General features: G+C 57.3%; 1 protein-coding gene across 5 annotated transcripts in view; it reads right to left on the minus strand.

Moving 5' to 3' along the window:
- The window catches only part of DPP6 (dipeptidyl peptidase like 6), a 320,383-nt gene that overhangs the window by 89,062 nt on the left and 211,781 nt on the right, over window positions 1–19,540 (minus strand). For all 5 annotated transcript variants that reach the window (XM_036230619.1, XM_036230620.1, XM_036230618.1 and 2 more), the window contains exons 2-3: window positions 19,249–19,363; window positions 13,261–13,359 (exon numbers count right to left, since the gene is read on the minus strand). In XM_036230619.1, the coding sequence (XP_036086512.1) occupies window positions 13,261–13,359; window positions 19,249–19,363 (214 nt within the window). The remainder of the gene's footprint in view (window positions 1–13,260; window positions 13,360–19,248; window positions 19,364–19,540) is intronic.

The following is a 19,540-nucleotide window of genomic DNA, read 5'->3' on the forward strand; positions in this document are numbered from 1 at the left end:
GTCCGGCCCAGCACAGAACGCTGCTTTGTCTAATGCTCTCTGTCTCCCCCGCTGGAGTGCGCGACTCTCAAGGGAAGAAGCCAAACCTCACCGATCTCCTACCCGAGCCCTCACATAATGCCGGGCATGTGACTGGGCGCTAAGAAAAGGCAGGACGCACCCGACGAATTAACACTATCGCGAGTCTGGTTCGCCAGCGATCCGACGTAACGTGAACTAAGAAGTGGGTTCCCGCCCACGGTGTTGGGGCGCCGCTCTGGGCCGAGGGGCGCGGGCGGGCGTGAGGATGGACGCGCGGTCTTCGCGAATTACACCTTGCGCGCCCCCTCGTGAGATTCCGTTACGGCGCCTCTGTCCCCATCACCGCGCTGACCTCAGGGGAGCGTGACGTTCCTCCGAAGGCTACGAGGACAGGGGGACAAAATGGAGAAGCCACGCTCCCTGGGGACACGACGAGACACAGAGCGCGAGACTCTTCGGGAGGATTTTCCCGAAGGTGTTTTTCTTAGGCCAAGTCGCCAGCGCTCTGCATTTGAAACACGACGTTGACCTGCTTGTTCTGCATACTGTAGTAATCCTTCAAAGCAGAAAAGCATTATAAACACAGAAATAAGCTGCGCCGGCAGCCAGCACAAGAAAAACGATTATTTTTCATTTCATTTTGTGTCTCCAAATTGATATGAAAATACACGGCAATGAGACAAATTACTTTACTCATTCCTCCAAATGTAAGATAAAATTCCAGTTGTTTACTCTGAGTATCATAGATCAGCTGACTTTACGTGTGGCTTATTTTTGCTTGACGAAAATGCACTTTTTAGAAAGCTTTCAGAGGTCTCGCTCATTATGAAAAATTCAAAAATGCCGTGGCATTTCATGGTACTATAGATTTTGCAACAACTGAGATAATTTAGTTCTCACTGCCAAGTACAATTTGTATATGCTGGTTGGTTTTGAAGAGTATATTAATCCCTGCTTATATAAATAGCAGAAAGAACCTTTGCATATAAATAGATTTTAATTTTTGAAACAAATAGTGCACATAATACGTGGAGTAAATTTGATTTTTCTCATGATTATCTCCGTTGAGTTTTAAATTACTGCCAATAGAAACAACAGTCCATTATTGCTCATTTTATCTTCTTCTCAGATATGATTTGTTTGTAGTCACGTCTGTTCTGAGGAGACATCGCACGCCTATATTTCCTTCAACTGTCAACGTCCATATGTTGATCATAAAATATACGACGCGATCTGTGATCCCCGACCCGCTCACGGTGCAGTCCAGAGATGCCCCTCTGCGCCAGATGAAATCGGGGTTCCTTCTGCAACTGGCTGAGTCCGGGTTTAAGACGGGAATGATATTAGTCAGCAAGGAAGGTGCTGACGCCTCCCAGGACCACGCCGAAATGGCGCAGAAGCCAAGCCGAGGAGCCTGTCACCCTCCGGTGTGTGTGTGTGTGTGTGTGTGTGTGTGTGTGTGTGTGTGTGACAATTACGCACGGATAAGAATAACGGCCGTGGACGAAAGCTCACTAACCGCGAACTTAAGATGATACAAAGGAAGTGACGTGTTGAGCTAATCGTCTTTGGGGGAGGCCCCTAAGTCAACACAATTTAAAAACCCATAGAGAGGAAGGGAAGCTTCAAGACAGTGTCCCTTCTTTCCTACACGACTGCGTCCCCAGGGTGAAGGCGCCTTATAGAACCGGCCGTCGCATGCAAAAGGTTGATGGATTAGGACGTCGGCATTTCGCAGCTCCTAGTGGGTGACGCTCCCCGTCCCCGAGGCCCGTGACACAGCAGCACGACGACCTCCTCAAAGAGGACACAGCCAGTCAGCTCTGGCCCGGTCGGGCGGCTGTGCCCAGGCGGGAGTCACAGGAATCGCGAAGCACGGGGCCATGCGCGGGCCACGGCCACAGGGGCGCGAGCAGGAGACGCCGAGAGTCGGCAGGAAAAACGGCCCCGTTTCCTCCAACAGGGCGTGACAGTCATGTGGCAACCGGAAATGTACACACCGGGGGGGGGGGATCCTTGTTACTGAGAAGGTTAAGAGGACGGTCAGTGTCCCTGAGACACCACTGTCAGCTTTGGGGCCTATTTTTTTCCCTTTCAGCGTGATATGGTAGTGACATCTTTCTACTCGACCACGTTTCTGTTGATGGATGACGGAAAACCCCAACGTGATGCACGTGGCTTGTGCACGCGCGCGCACACACACACACACACACACCCCGCTGCGATTTTACCAGATGATTCTTTTTTTTTTTTTTTTTTTTTGTACTTGGGAGCAAGGAACTTTAACAGCCAAAGCTTTAGGAATGTGTCGCGGTGCCTGGAAGCTACCAAGTGTGAAGGAAAAATGACTATGAGAATTATCGGTGATTCTATCCTGAAAAATAACACAACCTCGCTTCAAGCGTTTTATGTAACATTACACATAAAAGTACACGGGGCACTTCGGTTCACCAGGAATAGAGACCGAAAAAAAAAAAAGTCATTTCTGTGGGTGGATTTTCTGATAGCCATTATAAAGAATCTGTCCCACAGATTTAAAGGCTTTTTCCATTAACTGGACAGTTAAAACACAATGATGTTTAAAAGCATACATAATTTAGAAGAAAAATGTATAGTATTTATGAATTGGGTGCAATGATTTTAGGGGGAAAAAAAAAAAACCTCCAGCTTTCTGTCAAAGACCTCCCTGGCTTTTAACTCCCATCATTAGTCACTGGACCAGTTTTGTGTGACTGGACTCCAGGTCCCCGGAGAATCACGGGCCTGCGCGTGACAGGTCCGGCAAGCGCCAGCCCAGCATAGATCCGGAGGATTACGTCGCATTCATCATTCAAATGTTTTAACAAATTCCGTTAGGATCATTTACAGCATGAGGAAAATTATATTACCAATTCGTGTTTGAATAAACCGATTTCACCCGGAAGTGTACAAGCTATCAACGCGGCGCAGGGGCAGGATGGTAACAGGGTCTCCGCCAACAGCGAGGAGAACGGAACGTTCGTTCAGTCACATCGAGACGTAGGTCGCAGGATGCTCCGCACGTTTGCGGGTCCGTTCTAGAAGTTTGCCACGTCCTGCCCCTTTTGACGACGAATGCGGTAATTTCCTTTTCTCCGGGTCTCTGCAGCTCCCCTCTCACCTGCTCGCACGTCCTCGAGGAGTTTTCACGATGGTCGTGTCAGTTAAAAAGAGCGTGTCCGACCTCTGAGCAGAAAGCACCCGCGACCGAGCCCGGCTCCGTGGCTGCCGCGAATCCCCACGCACACGGGCAGGCTTCCTGCTCTGTGCCCAGAGGCCTGGCTGTGCGCGCCCAGCGCCTGGCACACGTCGTCTCCTTCTGTTGTGGTACCAGCCCGGTGACGTAAGGAGTGTCTTCGCCACTGACCCCGTCGCTGGCTCAAGGTCGCGCGCACAGTCAGGTCTCTGGGCACAGAGCAGGAAGCCGGGAAGGGCCAGCGAGAGAGAGAGAGATGGGCAAAACGACAGTCAAAAAAAAAAAATGCAAGAGAAGAGAAGCCTCTGCGGCTCATTCTAGGAGGCCAGGATGAGCCTTGATTTAAACAGAGCAAAGACGTCCCGAGAAGAGCAGAGGCCGATGCGACGTGCGAACAAAAACACAAAAATCCTGGACACAGTGTTGGCGAACGTGTTCCAGAAACCAGGAGGGCACCGCGCGGCGCGGCCGAGCGGGCCTGACCCCGAGCACACAAGGCTGGTTCCGCCACCGGAACCCGGGCGGCGGAGCGTGGCATTTGTGCGTTACTGCCGGGCTCGCTTCACTGTTCCCGGTGCCGCGGGGATTCACCGTGGATTCACCGTGCTGCCGTGAGGGTCGGAAGTTCGCTGCTTGCTGAGGGCGAAGAACAGCAGGCCGTCGGGCGCGGGTGCCGCGTGGGGCTTATCCGTCTTGTGCTGACGGACGCTCGGTCGCTTCCGCATTTCGACTATTGTCACTGATGCTGCTATAACACACACACGCACACGCACACACACACACGCGTGTGCGTGCAGGTGGCATGTGACAGACAGCTGGGAGTTCCACGTCGAGACATCAAGGTGACGCGATCTGCATTTCGCTTAACACAGACGCAGACGGAGACAGGTGGGCGCGGAGACAGGTGCACTCACACTCACACTCACACTCACACTCACACTCACGCGTGTCCTTCTTCACCCTGTCGGCTGTGAGGACGGCCCAGAAGGGACGATGCCCCGGTGTCGGCTGGGACAGATGCGGTTTCTGATACATTACTCAACGGAAGGAACCAGGGCTCCTTGGAGACATGGCTAATTTTGAGGCCGGGGAAGGGACAACAGATAGGCTTGTAGCATCCCGGAGAATCGTAAGAAAAAAAGAAAGGAAGGAAGGAAAGGAGGGAGGAAGGGAGGGAGGAGGAGAGGGAGGGAGGGAAGGAGAGGGAGGGGGAGGAGGGAGGGGGAGGAGGGAGGGGGAGGAGGGAGGGGGAGGAGGGAGGGGAAACCCCGCACGGTGGTGGCCTGGCGCTGAGGAGAGCTGAAAGGTGCCCGGAGGACGGAGCCAGACACTCGAGGGAGAAGAACGGCAGCACCGGATTATAGCTCGATATGTAAAGCGCGTACGAGTCCCTGCGGTATAGGGAAGGATGCAGGCGTGAATACGGGCTGGGTACAGACGCAGACTTCTGCGTGATTCCTGCAGGTGCTCCGAGCAGGTGGCCGCTGGCCGCCCGCCTCCCGCAGGTGGGCTGCGCGCAGTGACTTCTGTCCAAGACGTACGGAGTGGAAAGGGGGGTGGGGGAGAAACTTGACAGAGCCGCCTCGGCCAGGGGGTCACGGCGACCCCAAGAGCCGCGTGGGCAGCACGTGCCCTGCGTGATGTGGCCTTCCTCCCGGACCCGAGGCTCCAGTCTCACGATGAAGGACCACAGAAAACTGCCACTTAGGGACACGCCCCACGAGACCTGGCCGGGGTTTCTGGGAACCCCCGATGCTGACTCCTGTCCAGGTCCCCGAAAACAAGGGGCATCGTGGGGAGGGGGTGTGCGGAGGCCTGGCCGCCAGGTGCGATGGGCGCGGCCGGCAGGACCCTGCGGCGTGAGAAGACCTCAGGTGAGAACGCCGGGCCTCGGGGTCGGCACAGAGCCGTCATGGGCCACGCGGCGGTGCCGGGCGGCGAGCGGCGTGTGGGGTGAGGCGGGGCCCGAGCTGCGGTCTCCACGATGCCAGGGCTGAGCCTTTCCAGACGCGGGGACCGGAACGCGGCAGCACGGAGCTCGCGGCCCCGGCGCACGTGGGCTCCGACTCCGCGGGGGTGACACGGGCCAGTTCCTCCACTCCCCACAGACCGACGGCCCTTCGCTCCCCAGACTACGAAAATCTCCCCCGGCTCGGCGACCGTGAGGGCCGGTCCCAGCCTCGCATGCCCCCCGTCCCCAGCAACGCACGGCGGGCGCTTAAACCCACGGGCCCCGAGCGTCGAGACCTCATCTAACTTTAATGCTTCCAAAGCAAAAAAAAAAAAATTGATATTGGTTCGTTTCCATTTACTATGGTGTCTTCTTAACCAAAAGCTAGCTAAAATTTTAAAGATAAATTTGGATACTGTTAGCTAAGAAAGGCTATTTTTAGAGGCAATATTTAATTTCCATTTTCGGAAATATGGTATTGAGCTTTTGAGCTGTAATGATCTCTTGGGCCAAAAAAAAAAAAAAAAGGCAGATGAGCTGAGGGTCATATTTCACAGAAATTAGGTCCCAGGAGTTGATTCTTCCACTCAATCTATTCCTGGACTCATAGCTCGGCCGTATCACACCTAAATACATTAAAAAAATAATTACCGAGGCTCTCGGCTTTGGCAGAAAGCGCTGCTCTGGCCCAAATGGTCATGTGTCGCCTGGCTAATGCTATTATAAATGAGAGGCAGCTAAATTTACACTCGAGGTAACATTACATATTAATGATAAGCGAATTAACGGGTCGGCGCTCAGGCACACGGCGGTCGCCCGGCCAGAGCGCATCTGTCTCCGGGCTCATTCGCTACCCAGATGCCACCTGCGCGTGGGCCGCGGAAGCATAAGCCTCTTGAAACGCTGGCCTCGCCGTCAGCCCCCCAAGCCAGCCTGAAAATAGCCCGGTTGCCGTGGGTGCCATGTGCACCCTCGGCCACCGGAGGGCACTGTGCCACAAAATCCTCTGCTGGGTGCTGAGGCTTTTCACACCAAGGGGGAAGCGAGTGTAGGTCGAGGTCGTGGATGCCGGCAAGCAGGGCGAACTGGGGAGAATCGGCGTTTTGTTGTCCATGTTATCGAGCCGTCAGCCAGGAGCGTGGGGTGTGCATCCTGGTCCCCTGGGGACTGGCGGGGTGGGGGGGCGGGGCGCGGGCCGGGAGGGCGGGGCCTGGGCGGGGGGCGGGGCCGGGAGGGCGGGGCCTGGGCGGGGGGCGGGGCCGGGAGGGCGGGGCCTGGGCGTGGGGGCGGGCCGTGGGCTGGCAGGGCGGGGCGCGGGCCAGAAGGAGCAGCCCCTCGGGTGGGCGCGTGCACGGAGGGCCCGCACGCCGCCCCCCTCCCCCAGGCCCGCTCTGGGCGCCGTCCTCCCACCGCCCCCTGGGATCGGACGCGGCTGTCCGCACTGCTCTGTCCCCGGCCCATTCGAGCACCGAGCGGTGTGCTCACCTGTGCGCGCCCCCGACTAGCACGTCCTGGGCCCTGCACTCGGTGTGGGGGTCCAGCCACAACCCCCCCCCCCCCCGGCACAACCAAGCAGGTAAAAATGAACCGACGCTTTAGGTGCTGCCGTACCCAACACACCCACGTCCCCCGCACGAAGCTCACGCCGCGCCCGGTACCTCTGCGCGACCCCCAGGCCTCCGAACGGCTTCCCGAGGGGGGCGCGGGGCGCGGCCTCGGCGGGAAGCGAGCGGCTCCCATCCACGAGCCGTTCGCGCGTTCGCTGGACCTCGCTCTCTGGCGACCGTGGCCCCACGCCGAGTTTGCAAACCCCCCCCACCTTCTCCCCGCCTCAGGAGACACGGGCAGCCTCGGCGTGGCGAGTTCAGCGAAGACCCACCTTACCGCGAGGCGTCGTCGAGGGGGGAGTCGGGGATGGACAGTCGCCTCCCACGGAGGGCGGGCGTGACCTCGGCGGGCGGGGCGCACGGCGCGGCCTCCCGCTCGGATCACGCGTGCGTGTGCGTGTGCAGGTTGCGTGCACACCGCGTGTGCGGCCTCACCGCGCAGCTCGCGTGTCAGGCGGTTCGGATGGGACGTGGACGACGCATTCCCGGTCTCTGCTCTCTCCCCCGGATGGGCCGCTGGAGGCGAGGACCAGGGGGCAGCGCGTGGGGTCTGCGCGAACCCGCCCGTTAGCATCCCGGCTCGGAACCGGTCGGCCCCGCGCACCTGGCCCGGATTCGTGCGCCTCTGCCCGGCAAAGTGGGAGGTTGAAACAAGTACAACGCACGAAGCTCCTTTCAGTCCTAGAAATAATAACCCAGCAACGTCGTTCTTTCCGGGCTCATCGGCGCACTTCTCAGGCAGTCGTCTTTGCGGGGCCTTCTGCTGGGACCTGCAGGACCCCAGGCCCCCAGGAGACCAGTGACAGTGGAGGGGACAGTGTGCGCGGGGCGTGGCCGAGGCCCACACTGAGGAGCTGGGGCTGGCCGGTCCTGAGGGGGGGGAAGAAACGGCCCCGGGGACATCGTCTCGTCCTCGCGAGACGGCCCCGGACCCCGCCGCACGCAGGATCCAACCTCACGATGCCGAAACTAACGGCCTCGCACTGGGAGTTCTCGGAATCCTCAGAAAATGTTTTCTGTGGACGGAGGTTCGCGTTACGCTCCCGGCTGACCCCACGCGGCTGGAAGCCTTGGGGACGTTTGGGCCACGTGGAGACGACACCCCGTGTCTGCCGTCCCGTGGTTAATGGCAGTAGTGCGTGGAAAGAATTTGGCGCAGTGTCTGGCATGTTTCGCACGTAACCCGTGAATGGCGAGGAAACGTCTGTGCGTGTGAACAAACCCAGGGGCCCGGCTGCCTTCACCATCCAGCAGATGGTCCCTCCCGAAGCAGGGAAATAGGGTGGGGTGCAAATTAGTCGTTACAAACGTACGTGTAATTTCTCAAAACACCAAGAGTTACAGCAAATAAAAAACCCGGTTATCCTTTACTGATTGAAAACCCAGCGACCGAGTCCTTTCCAAGAACCCTCCCGGCGTCCGACCTCGGAGCCACGCGGTGATCCGGCTGATACTCCTGGAGACCTTTCCACGCGCCGGACACCCTGGGCTGTGAGCGAAAGGGAATCGTCACCGTGGCCCTGAGAAGCTCGCTGTCAAGGGCGACAGGGACGTAGGTACACAAGCACCTGAATGCAAATCAGATGCTCCGTGGGCCGGGGTTTCACGGGTCATGGGGGATCATCCTCAGTATGGACGAGATCAAGCGGTTCATTCTTTATTAATTAAGAAGGTGATCGATGTTGGTGAAAATGTCGATGATAATTAATTAGCCTCTTGTAGAGGCTGGTGTGGTTAAAGGCTTGGCAGCACACTTTAATTGAAATAATAAATGAGAATGTCGGTGCTCGGCGAGGGTCACCACGATCAAGGATGCCGAGCCTAACGGGCGGCACGTCCCAGCCTGCTTTAAAGAGAACGTTCCAGAAAGAGCACGCAGAGGGACCGTGCCCTTGGGCTCAGCAGCTGCAGTGAAACGGACTCGCGGAATGTCGCGGGCTCCCGTGAGGGGGCTGAGGGTAAAACGGAGCGAGACTGGCGAGTCGCAGCCGGGGTGGCGGGGCTGGGGCGGGGGGGACAGTGTTCCGGCCACTGCGGGCGGGGCCGGTGGCGGATCGCCTGCCCGCACTCCGACGGCGCCTCCAGGCCCACCCTGCCCGTCTGCCCCACTGGGCAGGAAACCGGGAGGAGGCGAGCGCTGTGGGGAGCCCTCGGGAACAATCCCAGGACGACCCCGTAACGTCCCGCAAAGTGTCGGCCTCCCCGGGGAGGAAGAGCGACATGCGCTTCTCGCTCACGGCCCCTTCTCCAGAGAGCACACTCACGCGTGTGCGCGCACACGCGTACACACACGCAGACCGCCCTCGTGACGCAGGCACACGGGGCGGAAAGGGGGCCTCACCCCCGGCCTGCGCGACGGCTCTTCGGGCTCAGACGCCGGGAGTGAGGACGGGGCCGAGGCCGAGGCGGGCGACGCGGTCGGGCGGCGGTGAGGGCGTGGGCGGCGTCCGTGGCCCTAAAACAGCACGAGGAATAATCGGCTTCTCGATGCCAGACGACAGGGCTTCTCTCCTCCTGCGGAGGGGGGGAGAACCAGAAGGGAGCCGAGCGGTGGCAGGCGAGACTGTGGATCGGGGTGGGCTGCGTGCATGTCGAGCTGAGAGAAATAAGACAGTGGGAATAGCCTCGCACGGAGACGAAGCGTGGGCTCCTAGAGAAGAAAGATCTCCTGCAAGGATTCCTCCAGAATGCCAGCGGGCGCGGCGGGGTCCCTGTGGCTGTGTGGGGAGGGGCGCTCGCTGGCCGGTCAGCGGTCGGGACGATGGGAGCCATCCGAGGCTCGCCCGCGGTGGGGTCGGCTGAGGAGGAGGCGGGGAGGAAGGTCCGAGGGTTGAGGAGAGAACAGGACGTTTGACACGTTTGCACCGTGCGCCTCTGCGGGAGGAAGTTCAAGGCCAGCCTTCCGAGGTCGTCGGTCCCTGCACGGACCGCACGGGACTTGCCCCGGCGGCTGCACCGAGCATGTGACGGGCGCCCGGGGGCCTTCGGGACGCTCGGGGGTTGGGAGGCTGCCGTGGCGGTCACTTCCGGGAGCGGCAGATTTGAAAAATTAAGTCTCTCGCTTACCAATGGGTGAGGAGAAACTGAACTCCAACACATTTCCTCCTGACAAAGTATATTAGTTCTAGACTATTAACTCTAATATTAAACCCAAGACGCATTCGTTAACTTTCGTGATTAAGGTGCACACACGAAAAAAGAGAGCAAGTCACTTTCTCCATGGGGAATCACTCCATTTTTTATCAAAACTTGGATTTTTTTTTTAGTTTGGCAGGCAAGATGGGAATAAGGGATGTTAGCATAGAGAATTTGAGAGATGGCAATAATCTTTAAATATTCACACCTCCGGTCTTGGCTAAAACGCTCAGTGCAGCTGGTGAGGTCATGAAAGAAACTGTTTAGAGACGGGAGACCTGGGTTCTACCCAGTTTATAAGACTCAGGGGGACCTCGGTTCAAGTCCAAACCTTGCTAATGACAAACTGTGCAATATCGGTCAAGTCACTCAAACACCCGAAGCCTCAGCGTCCTCATCTGTAAAACGGGAATGATGAGGCTGTGAGAATAAGCGATTTAATATGTGTAATCCAGAGGTTACGGTATGGGAACCCTTCGGTAAATAATTATGCAATAATGTCGGCGACGATGATGGCGGCGACGATTTGTTGGTGATGGTGGCGATGACGATGATCTGAGGTGATGACGAGGAGGACGGGGAGGAGGAGGACGGGGAGGCGGCGGCGGCGGCGGTGGGGGCAGCGGGCGGCGGTGGCCCCCATGTCCACCACTAGGACACGTTCCGGGGACAGGCCCGTCGCTTACCTGGGCCCAGCAACCTGCCCGCGGCGTCGCGGGCTCTCGATAAACACGAGTCGAATGAACGCACGCTCCGATACCGCCCCAGCTCCGCACCATTCAATGGTCTGATGAATGTGTAGTAATCGTTCCCCGGATCCTAACATTTACACTCGTGGTGTGAGAAATAAATGAATTCTTAATGGTATTTGTAAAAATCAATTACGAAGTCTCGGTTAATCACTGCAGTTACTTCGCTCGCTGTTTAAGCTCCTACATCCTCAGGGAGCAAGAAGAAGAAGAAAGGCCGGGGCGGAGACGGGTGTAAGGGGAGCCGGGGGGCAGCTACGAGGCGCGCGGGGGAGCCCCGGGTCCCCGCCCTCTGGATGGCACGCCGCTCGCCCCAGCGGACCTGACTACCCGGCTACCTCGCAAGCGCGTGGGCCTTGGCGAAGGAAGGCCCCTCCTGCAGAAACGCCTGACCCGGGGCGGGTCGATTCGGCGCCGCGGGCAGTGCTGACGGACACGTTTGACCCACCGAGCGGGCAGGCGGGGCCCCCCCCTGCCGGGCGCAAGGCCCCCCCTCAACTGCCTGCATTAACTCTCAACTCCATGTGCGTGAAGTGTCCGCCTCGCGCCCTCCAGCGGGACGGCCAGCGCGCCCCCGACAGCCCCGCTCCCCGGCGGCAGGTGAGCTCGTGCGAGGCACACCCCGCAGGCCACCGCGCAGGGCCCTGCCCACGCCGTGCGCTCTTGTGCCCCAGGATCCTTGCGGACGCCGTTTTTTTCTTTTATTTTTTTTTGCATACGGAATGCTGAGTGAGGCCGAGCGTGCGACTATGGCACCCGAATAAAACACACAGCTGTCTCATTTGGACACTTCGTGGCGTTTTCTGGGGCCTCCCCTGACCCGCTCTGAATCCCGGGGCCCTGGTTTAGTGTTCCCCAGCTCCGCCCCTTGTTTCATGCCCAGATCTGCCTCCCGCCAGTTTCCTTCCTTCCTCCCTCCTTCCTTCCTCCCTCCCTTCCTCTGTTCCTTTCTCTCCCTCCTCCTCCACCTCCACCTCCACCCCCCTCCCCTCCCTTCCTCTCCTCTCTTTTTCCTCTCCTTATCATCTCGCCCAGCCCGGGTTCAGTGCAGACTGACATTCCAGGCTTACACGTTTCCGGGGGTCTGGTCTCTGCCCTCCCAGCCAGCCTGTAAGAGGGAATTTACACCCCATTTCCGAAGCGCCATCTCAGGAGAAGGGGATGATGGTCTTTCTCCTCTGTGCGTTTTGCGGCAGGTGGCTTGCCGCTTTGTCTCCAGAACTCTACTTTGCGGCCCTTACGCGGAGAGTAAGCACCTTTCGCTCCCAAGGCCAGGCCCGGAGCACGCTGTGGCACCTGCCGCCTGTCCCCGTGGCGGGGAGACACAAACCGCGAGCAGGCCAAGCGCCCTTCAAGCCAGAAGCGAGGCTCACTCCCCCGTCAGACGTCAGACGCGAGAGGCCGCGGCCCGGCTGCGCGAGGATCCCCGCGAGCCTGGAATTCCCGAGGCCCCGCTCTCCTCCCTCCCCTTCTACAGGGCCTGTTCCCTTGGAGACCCGTCCGCTTCATTTTTAAATACGCCAGTCCAAGACCAGACCAGACGTTGACACCGAAACCGCGGGACAGGACCACGGAGCGGCTGGGGCCTCAGGGAGAGGCGGAGGGCGGAGGGCGGAGGGCGGAGAGCCTGCGTCTTGGAGCTCCTGAAGCGCAGGCGGCATTCCAGGAACAGCGCGGCGGCAAGGCAACGCCGCGTGGCTCCGCGAAGCCGGAGCGGGAAGGGCGAGACGCGGCCCGTCTGGAGGGAGACGGGCTGTGCCGCCCACCGGCTCCGCGGCCCCGGACCTGTCGCGTGGTGGCCCCTCTGGGCCTCGCTCGTTACGAGAGCCGGGATCTGAACTGGACGTCGGGCAGGCCGCTGAACGGTCGAACCCGAGGCCTGCTTTCCACGCGCATCCACGGAGGCGGAAACCAAACGCACATGCAGAGCGAGCCGGGGCGCGGCGCCGCGGTGGACGGCGGCGAGCGGCTTCTGTGCCTCCCCCCTCCCCGCACTCAGACCCATCTCCAGCCCAAGCGGAGGGCGCGGATTCCAGCCCGGACCGAAACACGCATCGGGAACCTACTTCCTTTTGCCTCCAATTCTGTGTTTGTTCGTTTGTTTTTAAAAAGAAAACCCACCCAAATGAGAAAAGCAGATTTCGCCCAGACCGAAGTTCGAGAGGAAGATGAATGCTTCTGTGCACAAGGCTGCACTGCTCCGACGGCCGGGCAGCGTTCTAGAAGGATCTGCTTGGTGCCCGCTGGCCCCCCCAGCAAGCAGGACGGGCGGCCGGAGTGGCGTGACGGGGGGTGAAGGGGGCGCGAGGGCAGCTCAGCAGGGCCTCTCCCCGTCCTGCCGTTGCTTAGCAACACACCCCATCCCTGTCCAGCAACGATGAAGTGGGCAGGGGACGCAGAGGCCCCGTTTCTCACGGAGGCGCAGCCCCGTTTACCGCATTTTCTGGGAATGATAACGAGATGATCGCCGTAGCAACCGTGGGCTGGGCAGGGACAGGCGGACGCGGGAGCCCCTGGCTGTCAATCAGTGGCTGGGAGTCGGGGGGAAGGGCTCCCCACTCCCCCGTAGGACCTGGGACTCACCGCTTATCCACTTAGCCTCGGGGTCGTGAACTTTGAACTCGTCACTGAAGAGGTCTTCCACCGTGACCTTCTTCTTCTGAGACAGACTGTTGTCTTCAGCTAGAAGGAAAAAAGAGGCAAACAGTTAAACTTTTTACATTTTTGCTAAATAGAGAGGACTACAGAACATTCCGACCGCCATGCAGAAATAGCATATGTGGTAAAAACACGTGATTTTTACAAATAAATGCTGAACGGAAGGCGGTTGGGCTTTTTGTGTTGAATTAAACCATCAAAAACGCCGCTAAAGGGCTCACGGTTGGGTCAAAGGGCATCGTCGCACCCCGCCGCCCGCGGCCCGTGAACGGCCGTATCCCTCGGGCGCAGAGGGAAATAACCGTCGCACGACTGGGTCCCGGGTTCCGGGCAGCGCGGTGGGGCGGTCGGGGGACGCGCGTCTGGGCCGCACCGCGCGCTCGGCGCTCACGCGGCGCCGACTGGGCCCCGGCTCCGGCTCCGGCTCCGGCTCCGGCAGCGCCGCGGACGCCGGGAACCGACGGCGAGAACGGTCCTTACGTTGCCCTCCGCGCGCCTCGCCCGGCCCGGGCCGTCTGCGTCCGAGTCTCGTTCAGGCAAGGACACACCCCGGGGGTGTGCGGAGCTCGCCCAGGCGCTAAGCGAACGAAGTTAAAGCGAAACCCAGGCTCTGCCCGCTGGGACCGGCTGTCCGTCTGCCGCTGGGACCGGCTGTCCGTCTGCCGCCGAAGCTGCCCCGGGACGTTCGCAGGCGCTCGGGTCAAGGACTCGGGGAACCTCTGGGGAGACATTCTTCACTACCCCATCCCGCGAGAGCTTTTCTCCCATTTCCGACTAACCCGCCGCTTAGAAGGCATCCTCCGGAAAGGCCATAATCGTACACGTCCTGAAGTTTTTTTTAAAAATGACATGAAGACTCCGGACAAGGAAAGGCAGGCGGGGGGAAGGCCCTTCAGACCTGGGGTTCTGCGAATCGTCACCTAACCCCATTTCTGGTGATTTTAATATTTCACATAAGAGCCCCGAGTCCCTCTGGAAATAAACTTGGATTTGGGACTGTGAAGTAGCCACAGAGCGCATGCATGCTACGTCCTCGTCGGAGACGATGGCCGTGTGCGCAGGGCTCGAAGCCGGCCTTCGCCCTGGAGGCGGCGGCCCGCCTCGGCCTCCCCGGTCCCTGAGCTGGCTGGTTCCTGGGGGCTCGCCCTCTGTCTCCAGGCCTCGGGGGTTACCACGTCATCGATGTCCGCGTTCCAGACCCTCACCCGGTACGTCCGCCCGGAGCCCTGCTGGCTGCCTCTGGGTCCTCGCGGGCCAGAGTCCCCCCTAACAGGACAGCCGCTTGATCGGCCGGCGCCTTGCAGCACGTGGGCCCGAAGGCCTCCCGCTCTCGCTGGAGATTTACCACGCGGCTCCCGTCGACACCAGGGAGGGGCCAGACTCGCTCTCCTCACGGCTTCCACGCGACTAAGCCCCCGCGACGGGACGGATGGCATGTCAATGGTGCCGAAGGCGTCCCTTCGTGGATGAACTCGGGGCGTGCTGGCCTCGGCCGACGGTCTGACGCGAGCGCGGATAATCCCGCCGTCCTTTGGCTGAGCGTCTCTTTAGCACAGGGGTTTGACCAACAGGCAGGACGCAGCCCGCGGTCCATCCAGAGCGAATGATGGAGGGTCCGCAGAGGGACCGCCAGCCTCCCCTTCTCGGGCTCGGAGGCTCGGCGCCTGCGGCAAGGTCGGTGGCCATGCGGTCCGGTCTTTCTTGTGTGAGACTCGGCCAGGACGCCCTCTCTTCCGATTTGTGTCCGCTTTAAGAAGGGTGCGCTCTCATTGCTGAAGTTCGGGGAACGTAGGTCGCACTCCCGAGGCTTCCCGTACCTCGAGGGGTCCCGGCGTGTGGGGCGGACGCCAAGCTCGGCCCCCCGGCTCCGCAGAGCCCGACCCCTGTGACACGCTTGCCCTCTCAAACCCCCCGCAGCGAGGGTGGCGGTGAATACAGTCGTGGCAAAGACGCTGCCTCCTGGCTCGTTCCGGAAACAGAGATACGTGTGGCGGGTTCCCCGAGGTCCCCCGCCTCCTGGCCAGGCAGGTTTGACGTGTGACGATGCTGCAGCCGCTTCGCCAACACCAACGATCGCAGCAGAGAAAGATCATCTCCGAGCCGCCGACTCGCCCCGGACCTGGTGGGCGTGTGCACGGGGCGGGGGGCGGGGGGGAGGCCAGGGCTGGGGGGCGGGAAACCTGCGCCTTCCCCCAGTTCTGCTGTGGACCTAAAACCGCTCCACACCATGAGGTCTGTTTTAAAAATCCATGAGGACGTCATTATGGAACTTGCTTTATTAACGAGCGGTGACGACTCTTGGGGGGGGAGGTGGATTCTCCCCAACGGAAGGCAGCTTCCCCCCCTCGTAAACCCATGTCATCTTATTTTGGCTCTGGAATGAATTCAGGACGCCCAATTCGGTTGCTGACTCACGTGGACCCGCACTCGCCTGTGAGCGAGCCTGATTTATGAGCTGCGACTGCCAATTTGCTGGATTTCTCTTCCTCTCAATAAAGCCTATCGAGTCCAATTGAGATGTTCTTTTTAAAGATAAACTAGCTGAGAGCTGGCAATGCAGGTACAGGCATTAGACCTAAATCAGCGAGTGATGAAATTTCGATTCCATAAAAATAATTTCTTACGTTTTGCTCCTCACAAAAGAGAAGCCAGTCATATATTCTGATAACCTCTGCCTGGCCACAATCCAAAGTCTGCTTTCCACACGGCTTTCAAATATTCAAGCCTTTTTCATTTCTACAGCGCCCGAAAGTGTTCTAGTGTGTTTTGCATCATTTCTCTTTGATGTGAAAACCCGTGAAAGCCAAACGCAGGGCTTGTTTCAATGCAAATTCCATCCTGCGGGATTCCTCGGCTCCCGGGACAGTGACAGTGGCCTTGGAGAGCGGGGGGCCTTCCTCCCGGGCCACGGCAGCCCCCTCCCCACCCTCCCTGCCCCCGGAAGGCGTGTGCTGTGTGTGACCTGGTGCAGATGCACATTTAATATCCGAAGCTGAAAAAAGGTAACTTGGAATCTATTATTCCAAAGAGAAATTTAGAAAAGAGCACAGACTAGCAAGGGAGAAATAAATGAGAAAATTGAAAGGGACACTTTCTCGTTTGGCTCATCCCCTTGGGCGTGGGATCGCCTGAAACACTTTTAACTTGATCCTTCAGACATAAATTGTGCGTAACCAGCGATAATTAGACTGAGCTGGAGATCGCGGAAGGGCCACCACGGGGCCTCCGAGAGCTCGGGCGGCGACGGGGAGTCCCAGCACGTGACCGCCTGGGAGGGGACCCGCGCCTGCCTGGAAAAGCTTCCACCGAAAGCCCGAGCCCGGCCGAGCACAGCATGAACTTCGGGGCGAGTCGGAAGCAAGTGCTGTGATCTGAGTGTCAATAAACCGGAAACGGGTAGCACTTGGAAAAAAAAAAGATCATGTTCTAAAAAGTCCACGCCCCGTCTCTGTCCGCCACTGGGAGCGAGGCCGGTGGGCAGCCCGACGCCCCGGGAGGCCCCTGCGACCACGCAGGTACGTCCGGGTGTGACTCTCGCGAGGACGCTGCGCCTTCGAGAGTCACCGCTGGCCGTTCCTGTCCTCCTTGTGCTCAGTCCAGAGGCCGGCGACTCAGCCGGCCTCGCCCAGGCCCTGCCCACGACGGGGCGTACTCGCCACGCGGCTGTAAATCCTCCTTGCGGACGGCCCTCTTTTCAAGTGGACCCCGAGCACATGTCCGCCTGTCACGCTGCATAGGTTCATTTCCGAACCCTCAATTCTATTCCATTGATCTTTTATGTTTATACTCACGATGGCACAAGATTTAGATCATGGTAGCTTTAGAGTAAGTATTACAATTGGTACGTATCATGCTTTAACTGTTCTTTTTAAAGAATCTTTTGGCTGTTCTAAGTCCCTAACTTTTCATATGAATTTTAGAATCAGCCTGTCAATTTTTGCAATAAAAACCGTTGGGATTTGGTTAGGGATTGGCTGACTCTCTAGATAAATTTGGCAAGTATTGCCCTGTTAGCCATCCATCTTCCAATCCATGAACACGAACACCTTCCCATCTCCTCGGGTCTTTAAGTCTTTTCCAGTACGTCGGGTTTTTAGTGGACAAGTCTTATGCTTTTTTGGATTCCTCTGCATCTTATACTTTCTAAAACTATTGTAAGCGGAATCACTTCTTAATTGCCTTTCTAAGTTGTTCGTTGCTAGCGAACAGAAATACAAATGATTTCTGAATAAAGACGTTGACTACTCCTGAGCCGCTAAACTCCTGTTAGTTATAATGAGATTGTGTGTGTGCATGTGAGTGTGCACGCGTGTGTGCGTGTGTGTTCTACACACGAGATCATGTCGTCTGTGAAGTGAGATAGTTTTACTTCTTCCTCCCTCACCTGAATGCCATTTTTACCCCCCGCCTACCGGCCGTGGTTAGAACCTCCAACACGGTGTTTAAAGGAAGCGGGAGGGGGAACATCTGTCCAGGTTTGATGGGGACTGGTGCTGGTGTTTCGCCGTTAAGCACGACCTTAGCTACAGGATTTTCGCAGATGCTTTTCTATCAGGTTGGGGGAATGTCTCCTCTCCCTCGCTGGTCGAGTGTTTCATCGTGAGAGGATTTTGGATCTCGTGAGACGCTTATTCTGCCTCAGCAGAGATGATCACGTTGTTGGTTTCTTCCTTTATTCTGCTAACATGGGTTTATTATGTTGATATTTCATATGTTAAACCAAATTTTCTTTCCTGGGATAAATCCCACTTGGTCATGCTGTATAATCTTTTTTTTATATGTTGCTGGATTCGGTTTGCTAGCATCTTGTTGAGATTTTTACACCTGTTTTCATAGGAGATACTGGTTTATAGTTTTCCTGTGATGTATTTATCCACTTTGGGTTTCAGGGTACAGATTACTCTTCTTGTCACTTAAGTTTTGTGATTATCGTCTAAACATACACCGTAATTTGCCTGCGCTTTCGTCCCTATCAAAAAAAATATTTTTTTCACACTGCTTGTTTTCCATCTTACGGCCTAATACTGGCACAATCTACTTATCGAGGACGAAAACATGCTTTTGTTCAGGCAAACAGGTACCTAATCTGACAACGAGAATGGATAAGATAGCGGCACACTGTTTATATGTGGCCGTAATGTTTTCCTACCATAACCCCACGTGGTTATCTTCCAAGCAAGGGCTTCCTCCTCCCTTACCTCCCTGGTGTGTTAAGCCTGCTCGGCATCTTAGCTTTATACACACCGTCTCACAGCGATCTCTCTCTCTCTCTCTCTTTCTCTCTCTCTTTCTGTCTCTGTCTCTCTCTGTCTCTTTCCCTCTCTGTCTCTCTCTGTCTCTGTCTCTCTCTCTCTGTCTCTCCTGTAAGGGCCATGCTATTTACTTTTGAAATATTCCAAGGTCACGAATACACATGTTTTTGCCAATGACTTTTCTGTTTTTTTCTTTTCCTGAGCGGTTTCTGACTTTTTAAAACATATTTCTTTTATTTCATCAGTAGTCCTTTAATTAGTCCTTTATTCTTAGTCCATGCTCAATACATGTTGTTTTTAATAATTTTCTTAATTCGGCCTTGATGTAACACCCAGGAATGCTATGACGTATTAAAGTTATTAGATCTGTAATGCGAGCCACTGCCGTTAACCTCATCGAGCGTGAATCGGTAACTGTGATTTCTAAAAGAGGTCCAGCATTTCCACCTCACCGACGATTACATAAACAAGGTCAAAGCATATCAAATGGATCTTTAGCACTGAAAGCAGAGAACGCAATTCCACCATATGGCACGACGAGGGTGAGAACTTGACAAACGGAAATTATGCAATAGGCAGTTACCTAAAACAAACCTGCGTGCTACAATCATGCTCCTTCTCCCTTGGGATAACTTGCTTTTCCAAGAATAAGTATAAGTACCTGGCGTCAGCAGTATGACCGAGGTGACGATCAGGGAGCAGATGACCAGAATCACGAGCAGGGCGATCGCTATTCCTTTCCAGTTTCTCTGTGGAGGGTTACTCCCCACCAGCTCCTAGGAACAACACAGACGGGAAACGCGGTCAGTGAATAAGGGAGTGAAAGAAGCCGAGTAAATGCGCTCTGCTTAGACCGAGAGCCGAGGCCTGACGCGGCGGGCGAGGCGGTCGCGACCTTGGAGCCCCGACTCCTCTTCTCGACCCTTTCGTCTTCCCCGCTGCATGGCAAAACC

The sequence above is a fragment of the Rousettus aegyptiacus genome, unplaced genomic scaffold (genome assembly GCF_014176215.1).
Source record: "Rousettus aegyptiacus isolate mRouAeg1 unplaced genomic scaffold, mRouAeg1.p scaffold_m13_p_13, whole genome shotgun sequence".
Taxonomy (NCBI): Eukaryota; Metazoa; Chordata; class Mammalia; order Chiroptera; family Pteropodidae; genus Rousettus; species Rousettus aegyptiacus.